At 34.2% G+C, this 10,935-nt stretch overlaps 1 protein-coding gene across 1 annotated transcript in view; it reads left to right on the plus strand.

The window, feature by feature from the left end:
- The first annotated feature begins 709 nt into the window (after nucleotides 1-709).
- Nucleotides 710-10,935, plus strand: part of LOC107681628 (four and a half LIM domains protein 3-like) — a 19,120-nt gene continuing 8,894 nt past the window's right edge. The window contains exons 1-2 of the mRNA XM_016477947.1: nucleotides 710-873; nucleotides 9,588-9,803. Coding sequence (XP_016333433.1) covers nucleotides 9,648-9,803 — 156 coding nt within the window. The 5' untranslated portion in view covers nucleotides 710-873; nucleotides 9,588-9,647. The remainder of the gene's footprint in view (nucleotides 874-9,587; nucleotides 9,804-10,935) is intronic.

A 10,935-nucleotide genomic window follows, 5' to 3' on the forward strand; every position in this document is an offset into this window, starting at 1 on the left:
GTACCTCTGGTTTGAAAAGCTTGTTAAAACAGCACTGATTTCATGCTGTTAATTTCCGCTACAGTACAGTAACTTTGGAATAGGCTCAAAGTAGTTCAGTTTACATTTTCTATAAAACAATGACAGTTTCACTGGACTATGTGTGTGTGTGTGTGTGTGTGGCATAGAGGAGAAACAATAATGTACAGTATGTGGAAAATAATGTGTTTTTTAAACCTTAAACTGCATAAACACATTTCATTACACCAAATACACAAAATAATGTTCTTTATAGCAACATCATATGACCCCTTTAAAACATTTTAATCAATTTCTCATAAAAATTCTTCTCGTGTCATGTTGCTTTAAGTAAGTGTATCTGTGTTTGCACTGGATAACAAAACAAACATACTAATAAAGTATATCACTTTTTGCAGCGTGAACAGGCTTAGTTAAAGTAATGGGGATCTGTTCATACTTTGAATTGTTGCTAATACAAGACATTTACTATTAGAGACCATATTAACGTATTGTTCCATTCAATTTATTCCTAAGATATCTTTACTTGGTTTTAAAAGGGATTAAATTGACCTTCATGAAACCTGCAGAAATCCTGTCAAATGTTGTCTCTGTGTCTAAGTGTTGCTTTAAGAGTGTGTGGGAGTTTTTCCATAAAATTTCCATGTTCGACATTGGCTGAAGAATCAGCTCAAAGCGGCTGAAGGTCTGGATGTTTGGCGTGTCAGATGTGGGCGGGCTGAGAGTGCAAATGTCTCGCCCAGTGGGAGGATCAGCTCCGTGTGATGTGCTTCATGGGAAAAACTGCAGTAACACCACAGACAGACTTTACACACTGTGCACAGGGCCAGATCAGCTGGACTCTTCAACACCACGGTAAGATCTCAACTATTTACTGTAAAATAGGAAAAGTGCAGAATTCTTCAGTTTTACAAGCTGAATAATAATATTATGTTTTTAATAACATCTATAGGGAATTGTTATTGTTTCCTTGTTATTGTTTCCTGATCTATTAGTTTCAGTGGAAACCCTGAGATGTGTTTGGTGCATTTGATGTATTTACAGATGATCAAGTTCAATTTATTTATTTCATGTTCATTTTTTATGTTCATTTTATTTATTTAATCATTTAGTTACTTTTTTTTTTTCATTTTGTATATTTTAATTTTGATTCATAGTCCGGAATACAGGCAGTTCTCACACACACATACCATATCGCTCTCTATTTCTCACCAATATTAAAATGGAATTTGCCCACACTTCTATGTCCCTAGTGTCTTTTCTCATTCCCAGATTTCCTCTCCAGTACTTACAAACAGCACTGTGATACCAATCATACCATTGTATATTTAAATACACCATATTAAATGATTACCAAATTAAAGTGCAATGTACTTTCTATCCTAAAACAATCCTACACCCAGCTCTACACTGCTAAATGTGGACAATAAGAAATTATAAAGTTGCTTTAAAACAATGTGAAAAAAACTTGACTAAAATACCACTACGCTTACTATGGTATTCCCATCTGATATCATCAATGTACTACCACAGTACCTTTTTAAGAGTAACATGTCTTAAATTAATACTTATATGTAAATATAACTTGTTTTGCACCACTGTTGACCTTGATATTCCCTTGAAAGAACAAAGAGTGAGGATCAGATCCGTTAATCAGCTTTAGTGTTTGAAAATATTGGTCTTTGAGACTCAATCCACCAAAATAGTGACTGCTCTGAAACTGTAGTTGACCTGAAGGGAATTGTGGCACTCATTGCTGGTGCACATAAATTTGAGGGATGCAGTTTTGTGGACACTCACTGTTTCTGAGTAAGATTCATGGAGCCACAGTTGTCGAAATGATGAATAGAAGAGCACTTTCCACTACGGGCAGGATTTATAGACCTTACCGTAACTTCAACCACTGGATCTGCATTGATTAATGAGGTTTTGGAAATTATTTAGCTGTCCCTCTCCTGAGTGTTAATAAATTAGTTGCACTGTCTTGCAGATGAATGCTACAAGAACTATCCAGGAACTCAGTGACGGACTCTAGGAGTGAAAGACATTACAGATCCTTATGAAGTCTTTTTGAAGGTTGTAATTTATTAGGCTCAAAGTATAAACTATAGCAAGCCTAATTTTTCTGCTTTTAGTTTTGGTAGGCATAGTCCACCCAAAATGAAAATTCTTGTATCATTTACTCACCCCCATATCATTCTAAACCTGTAGGACTAACTTTCTTCTGCAAGACATAATAGAAAATATTTTGAAGAATACTGGTAATGAAACAGTTTTGATTCCCATTGTTTCCCATTGTAGTTTTTTGTCCAATTAAAAGTTAGTGTTTTGTCATCCAACATTCTTCAAAATATCTTCTTCTAAGACTTAGTTTCTACTGCAGAACACACACAAAAAAGATATTTTGAACAATTCTGGTACCCAAACACTTTTGGTTCCCATTGACTTCCATTATATGGACCAAAATACAATGTAAGTCAGTGGGAACCAAAACTGTATGGTTACCAACTTTCTTCAAAATATCTTCTTTTATGTTCTGCAGTAGAAAGTAAGTCTTAAAAGAAGATATTTTGAAGAATGTTGGTAACCAAACAGTTTTAGTTCCCACTGACTTATATGAACAAAAATATAATGGATGTCAATGGGAACCAAAATTGTTTGGTTATCAACATTCTTAAAAATATTTTAAGGTTTGGAACGACATGAGTAAATGATGAGAGGATTTTAATTTTTAGGAGGTCTATCTATTGAATGTTATACGTATTTTAACAGACATAAACATATTTTAAGAATTAAGACTAAAACCCACACTTTTTTAAATTCTTATAATTTTCTATCTTTTCTTATTGGGTGCACAATCAAATATGCATAAAAGTCTTCCATTGGGAATACTTTGATATCCAAGGGGAAATTATTTTTTATTGGCACAATCATTTGAAGGTTCAGAGTCCAGAGGTACAGTATGTCATCACTGCCACAGTAACTCATTAATTATTACTATGGGACCACATGCTTGCAAACAACATTTGCGTAGAATATGTGTTTGACCTTATTTTTGTACTGCTACATACTGCAACGCTAACTTTGCCGCCTTTTTAAAGAGTCGCCTTATTTGGTTTCGTTGTAATGGCAGACATGGATGGAACATGGCATTATGGGAAGGCGCCAGTGAGGTAAACATGATGCTTGTTTATAGAGCAGGGTAAATATGGCTTGTAAAAGAGTAATTAAGACTAACATCGGCATTCATTCTTTATCCGCAAGCCAACTGCGGTGTCCGCACTCGCACGCTTCAGTTTTTCCACCATCTAAGTCTATGTTGTCACCAGTGACTTCCAGGTGTACAATGAGTTTGGCACCAAACCGAATAGCTTCCACTCTTATCCAGCAAGGATGGGTGTAAATGGAGGTGGGGGGCTGTGACCACATAATGTTTTTGGTTGGCCCAAAAAATGGCTTGTCTTTCTCCATGAGTAACTGGCAGAAATGTTGGTCTTCAAAGAACTTCATCTGGTTTTTCTCTGCCTGGAGAGTGGAATGTGCCATTTTTAGGCAGAAAAATGCCTTTGTTTGCCCTTTTTGAAGCCATCAAATTCTTCCCGACCATGGCCCTGACCACATTGGCATTCCCACAGGGTGGTACAGGGCCCAGAGACAATAGCTGGAGACATGCCAGTGAGGCTCACAGACACACACTGTATTATAAAAAATGAGCTCTTCAGACAACTTTTAGAAAATCAAGGCAACTATGTATATGACTTTTTTTTTGTTGAATTTGTCTACTTAAATATTTTAATTAAATATATTCAGTTAAAGGGGTGCTATTATGCTTTTTCCCTTTTTCAACTTTAGCTAGTCTGTAATGTTGCTGTTTGAGCATAAAAACTTAAACTTCATGATGTGTTCTGGTTATTTTGACTCACAGAGGATTTTCTTTTTCCCCCGAAAATTCTACTTCATGGTATTGTTTAGGACTAAAACTTACTGACTTTGCTCACACAGGGTATAACAACAAATGTACTTTTTGGATTTTTTTTCCCATCCTAAAATCGCTACTTTCTTCTTTTCTTTCAGTTAGTACAGGTTTTGCATTTGTTTTTGAAATTGATTGCTCGTAGGCCTCATTGATCTGAGCTTATGCACCAAAGACTGAATCCGTTTGGTGATAATGTACAATAATGAGAGATTTACGATTTAAGAGCAATTTAAGAGGCTGGTCATTTTTGACTAGGAACACCAAATTAGGTAATGGATTTTCAGCACAGCCACAAGGGTTAAAATGTTAGCGTAGCTTAATTTAAATGTTGCCATAATTGGAGTGTTTTTGCTACAGCAAATTCATGTGGTATCTCTTTCTCATGTGGTATCTATCTGCTTTTTGGTAATCTTTTTGTCATTTTGTTTCATTTGAAAATATTTCATTTTGTTTCAATGAAAGAGTTAGAACAATATGATGCCACCGCAGTTTAAACTAGATTTCAATGTGAGTGATAATTGCCCATAAGAAGCTCGAAAAGTATCGAATTGTTCTCTTAATGTTGAAGCATTTGTGAAATTATTTAGTTTGTAGTGTGAAAATCTTTTGAATCCTCATGTAAGTATGAAAAACAATATATTTGTTTTATATTTCCAATATATTTAGCACATGGTTGTGTTACCAGTCAAATGTAGTGATGCTGAATGAGGTTTAGTGTCTAAGATCAGTGTAGATGTAAGAGAAAACTTTTTGAGGAATGCTTTCAGAATGCATGCAAGACTGGATAAGGAAAGCAATGCATTCCCTTCTCCTCACATAATAAACCTGTCAGGCATTTAAATATGTTTAATAAGCATCATATGATGGTTGTGTTGTTTGCTAAACAGCAGAAGTTGGCTCTAACATGTCCCATGGCAGGAAGACGCATTGTTCTTAAGAGTAAACAACCCTACCAAGATCTCTACCAAGATATTAGACTCAGAATTAAAAGTCTTTACGTACCCCAAATTGGTATTTATTCTCCAGACTGGAATTTACACTTTATCCTGCACAAGTTTTGCTTTAATTACAGTTTGCTTCATTTCCCAGAATTCTTCGTTTTTATGTTATTCATTCCAAATCTTTCTCAAATTCCCAGTCGGACTTTTTCAGCTATGAAATTTGTCCGAAATATGGGAATTAATAGCTATACTAACTCTTTAACTGTGGTATTTTTTACTATTTTATTAAGAAATGAAAAACATTTTTTTATAGTTTGCTCAATTACATAGAATTCTTAGTTTTGCCGTTCTCACTTTTCCTGCTGTATATTCTAATAAAATGAGTTCTTCTCATTTTATTCCCAAACCTACACACTCACAGACTGAACATCTGTCAGAAATATGGGAAATGCTAAGTTTAACTACAAGTTTACACGCAAGTGGACATTAATAAGCAATTTTGTGGTACTCTAAATCTGGGCAAAATTTAAAATCCACAAACAACACATTTTAATGTGTGGATGGATTCGTTTAGAATGACTTTATTGACATTTGGCCCGCAGGTGTTCAATAGCAATAATTTCTTTGGCACATAGACCTCAGGAAACAAATAACTAGAGCGCACACACACACTTAACCAGCTGGTTAATTTTCCACACACTAAACAGGTGCTTGCAGTTGCTGAACAACATGTACTATGTGCTTCAATAAGTGTGAGTGATTTTGTGTAAAATTAAGGATTTATTATAGTTTCTTCTCATAACACATGGTGCACTGAATAAGCTAGACTTCGGTACATTGAATACCTGTGGAAACCACATTCAAAGAAAGTTTTTGTTGTTCTAATGTTCGGTTTTACAGACCATTTAGCAGCGTGTTTCTTTGGAGACCTGTGGCTTTGGAAATATATGAGGTGGAACCAGAACAGAGACGCCTTTCCTGGATTTGCCATTGCATGGGGTCTTTGGAAGTCTGTACTGTTTTTGGATGGGCGGCATCACGAATCTAAGATCGTCTTGTTGATAAAGTGTGTGCATGTGGATCGGAAAATATTACTTGTTATGCAAAGTCGTTAATCTGCACCTTGTGGAGGCAGGTTTAATCATGTGGGAAGGCTGTGGAATTTATTTGATTAGTTTTTCACCGATGTTCTGTGTTAGATGGCAGGCTTAGGTAATGGAAAAAGTTATGTAGCATTATTTGGAATGAAATCAGGTTTGATCTTTAGTGGATAAGGTAGATAAAAAAGAAAAAGAGGATAAATTTAGATTAAAATGTGATTAAAAACAAGTTTTTGTTGATTGAACATTAGTATATGCCGTTTGGTTTGAAATGCTGTTAAAATCAGATTTTTATTAATGCGTGTCAGTCTGAATGATGAGATCTGATTTCATGTGGAATTTTTTTTATTTTATTTTTTTTAACTGTTTGACTGGTTGCAATCAGTTCATATTTAATTAATCATAATTAAGAAAAAGTAGAGTAAAAACTGTCAAAGTGATTTTCAAACGGTTTTTAGTTGCAGCACTATATATAAGAGTCTATAAACTTTTTAAAAATGAGGTCTGTTAAAAAAGTTTTTTCCATTCAGTCATATTGTGACAGGTAGTACTATGGCTTGGCTCAGACGCTCAGACACTCTTTTGTGAGATGCTGTCTGTTAAAATTTGACATGTCTAACATAGCTAGACACACAGACTCAGACAGTGTAGTGGGAAAGTGTCACCTATGATCTGAGAACTGGGCTACTTGGAATGATTCCCACATTCCCTTCATCTTTCTGCGTACACTATACATTCCACAACACTTACTCATTAGTCTCTCTTCCTTCAGTATGTGTGAGAATTATTTATTATTTTTTTATGGATGAGTTGGACCAGACAGAGGACTGATTTGTGAATTTTTATTTTATTTTATTTTATTTTATTTTATTTTATTTTATTTTTGTTTTGTTTTGTATGAGCCAGTTAGTGATAGTGAACTGCTTTAAGTGTGCAGTTTTTAATTTAATTTATTTTATTTTATTTTTTTATTTTATTTTATGATGTAAGAGTTGGACCAGTTAGTGAACTGCATTAAGTGTGCATTTTATTGAATTTAACTGAAATGAATTGAATTGAATCGAATTGAATTGAAGTTGAATTAAATTTAACTGAATTTAACTGAACCGATTTGGACCAGATAGTGAACTGCCTTAAGTATGCATCTGTACTTTATTTTATTTGTTTTTATGGATCAGTTAGACCAGACAGTGAACTACTTTAAGAATGCGTCTAAATTCAATTCATTTCATTTCATTGATGAGCTGGACCAGATAGTGAACTGCCTTAAGTGTGCATCCTGTAAACTCCCTCAGTGTTGTGTTTTATTTTTATGTTACTTTATTTTTGTTTTAATATTTGTGGATTTTTATTTTATTTGTTGGACTGGATGTTGGAGCAGAACTGCTTTAAGTGTGCATTTTTATTTTATTTTTTTTATTATGGATGACTTGTACATGTTTTTTTTTTATTATTATTATTTATTTTTTTTTTTTCACAATTTATGAATCAGCTGGACCAGATAGTGAACAACTTTAAGTGTGCGTCATACATGTAAACTCTCCTAGTAGTGTTCGGTATAAGTGGCAGTTATTTTATTTTATTTTACTCAAAGGATGAGTTCAGTAGTTGGTTGGTTGATGTCCAGAGTGAGCAGAGCTGGAATCTAGACAAAGAAGTATTTCTAATATACTATATTTATTATTGTGCCACATGGTTTGTCACTACATGATTCCCATATTTCCATTTGTTATTTTTTGTGTTAGCTGTGCTGTCTTAACTATTGCAAGATGTGGAAAAGAATATGACAGTGTGTCCAAACATTTGACTGGCAAACCTCTCGATCCTCACGAAGGAATGTTCTGTTGTTTATATCAAGAGTCATTCAGTGTCTTGCACTGCACTGCTATCGTCATTTCTCGGCAAAAACAATATGGTTTTGGGGGAATGTGAGCATGATTCATAACTACTTCCAGTTTACAGGGCCGTTCGCTCATTTGGGGGTGAGAACAGGATGTGAAAGAGGGGGAGACCGTGCTATCACTGTCATAAAAGGGAGTTCTGATGTTTTCTTACCCCTGGGGAGTTTTACATCTCATTAGATCCACATGTTCTACAATCAGAACGACTCCCACAAAGAACGCCAGAGCAAAGCAGGAATTACAGTGGGACAAGAGATGCAGGCAGACAAAAACTACACACTTTATGGAGTTCGCCATTTACTTGTTACATTGAATTCATACCGTATGTTTTTAAACATATGGTAAGGGCCATTTAGGTGTTCAACCCTCTTCATTAGGAATTGGTTCCCCCAAAATAATCAAAATAAAAGGTTAAAAGGAATTAAATGAAGAGAAGCAGCTTATCTTGTGATAACGACTGGTTAAATGTACATTATTCTGCTTATTTCACAACTACTATATGAATTTAAACAAACAAAGATAAATAAAGAAATGGACATTATAATGTTCATATCAGTATCATTTATTTAATTATATGAGAATTAAATGAGCACATTGTCAGTATTTGTGTGCCAGAGTTTTAGTACAAAATATTGTGTGCATCTTTATTTAATTTTATTTATTAATGAGTTGGACCAGATAATGAAATGCTTTAAGTGTGCATCTTTTCATTTTATTGTATTTTATTTCATTTTTAATTTTACTTTATTTTTATTTTATTTTATTGTATTTTATTTCATTTAGCGCAATTTTATTTCATTTTTAGAGTTTAGTTTTAAGCATTTTATTTTGTGATTATATCTGGATAAATATTGAAATATTGAAATTGAAATGTTCATTATGTGAGAAAAAAAAATCACTGACATTTTTCTAATGCACTAAATGAGGGTTAAAATCTGACCAGTGCATTTGTTAAATAGTTTTATCCAAATCCCAGGTGATCTTAAACAGAACAGTACATCAATGCATGATTTAGCATGTTGCTAAAAAATAATGCTTGCTTTCATAATTGTTAACTACATGCCTCTACATTGACTTCATCCCACCTTATGTTTTCTCACTGAATTTCCAGTTTTGCTCCGAAATGCATCACATTACAGAAGTTAAATTGGATTGTGAATGGCATTTCAGTTTGTAGAGAGCAGTTAGAGGAGATTTGTTGAGTTTTCAGTGTGGGAATCTGTTTATTCTCACGCTCTGTCCAGGACACACACAGTTATGATCACATATTTACCACACATATAAAATGACCACTTGTTTCCCCACTGGATCCTGATGACTGTCTTATCCATTTAATCAGAGATAGCAGACTAGACTCAGATCCCTAGTGTATCTTTTGGCAGACTCTCTTGCTCTCTGTCTTACTTTCATTCTCTCGACCCACACAGAGTAGGCCTATTTAATTTAAATGTACTCCAGTCATTTAATTAGAAACCTTCAGGCCTACTGTGACGAAAGATTTACCACTGATTACAAATCAAAACAGATTCATCTTTGATTGCAGGCTATATAAATTGCTCTGCATTTCTTTCTGACGTGGAAAGACTCTCTTTAGAACAGCTCACAGCTAATTACTCAATGACAATGTTCTTTAAATCTTGTTTTGCTTTAGGACTAGAGTGCATCTCAATCTGTTGACTGTGCTGTATGAGTCAGAGAGGAGTGGAGCGTCATGTCAGAGCCGTTCAACTGTGACAGCTGTAAGGAGTCTCTGTATGGCAGGAAATACATCCAGGTGGACGACGTTCCCCGCTGCGTCCCCTGTTACGACCGCCTGTACGCAAACACCTGCCAGGAGTGCAAAGAGCTCATCGAACACAACTCACGGGTGAGTGCTTTAGGGAACAGCATCTATGAGACTCATAAAAGTTTTTTTTTTCAGTTACATTATGATAGATAGATAGATAGATAGATAGATAGATAGATAGATAGATAGATAGATGGATGGATGGATGGATAGATGGATAGATAGATAGATAGATAGATAGATAGATAGATAGATAGATAGATAGATAGATAGATAGATAGATAGAAAGATAAAGATAAAAGATAAAATAGATAGATAGATAGATAGATAGATAGATAGATAGAAAGATAAAGATAAAAGATAAAAATTATTAATCAGTTATTTTACCTAAATGATCATATAAAATATTAAAGAATATATTATATATTATTGTACTTTTTAAATTTATAAATGATATATATAAATATACAAATATTTTATTTCATGTTTAGACGCACACGCATACACACACACACACATTTACATTTTTGTAATAATTTATAATAAGAACCTTTGGAGTACGATTTATTTTACCTAGATAATTAACACATTTTATTAAATATATATAATATTACATTAACAAAATGTGTGTTTATGTGTGTATTAATTAATATACAAATATATTTTAATGAATTAATATTTACTCATATTTATTAAAATCTACAAATATTCATTATGTTAATATATACCAATTATTTAACCTATAATTAAGACATATATATTAGGACATACATACTTTTTTTTTTAGAATTTATTTACAGTTTACAATTATATATTTTTACTTTGGAGTACCATGGTGGATGAATTTCAGTACTTAGTTTTCCATAGTACCATAATATTGCCATGTGATACCATCACTGTACTATGGAACCTCCACAGTATATATAATTGGGAAGTCGTGGCCTAATGGTTAGAGAGTCGGACTCGTAACCCAAAGGTTGCGGGTTTGAGTCTCGTACCGGCAGGGATTGTAGGTGGGGGGAGTGAATGTACAGTGCTCTCTTCCACCTTCAATACCACGACTGAGGTGCCCTTGAGCAAGGCACCGAACCCCCAGGCCACAGCAAAAAATGGCTGCCCACTGCTCCGGGTGTGTGTTCACTGTGTGTGTGTTCACTGCTGTGTGTGTGCACTTAGGATGGGTAACCATACTTGGCCACATGTCACGTCACTT

The sequence above is a fragment of the Sinocyclocheilus anshuiensis genome, unplaced genomic scaffold, assembly GCF_001515605.1.
Source record: "Sinocyclocheilus anshuiensis isolate Anshui unplaced genomic scaffold, SAMN03320099.WGS_v1.1 scaffold1524, whole genome shotgun sequence".
NCBI lineage: Eukaryota > Metazoa > Chordata > Actinopteri > Cypriniformes > Cyprinidae > Sinocyclocheilus > Sinocyclocheilus anshuiensis.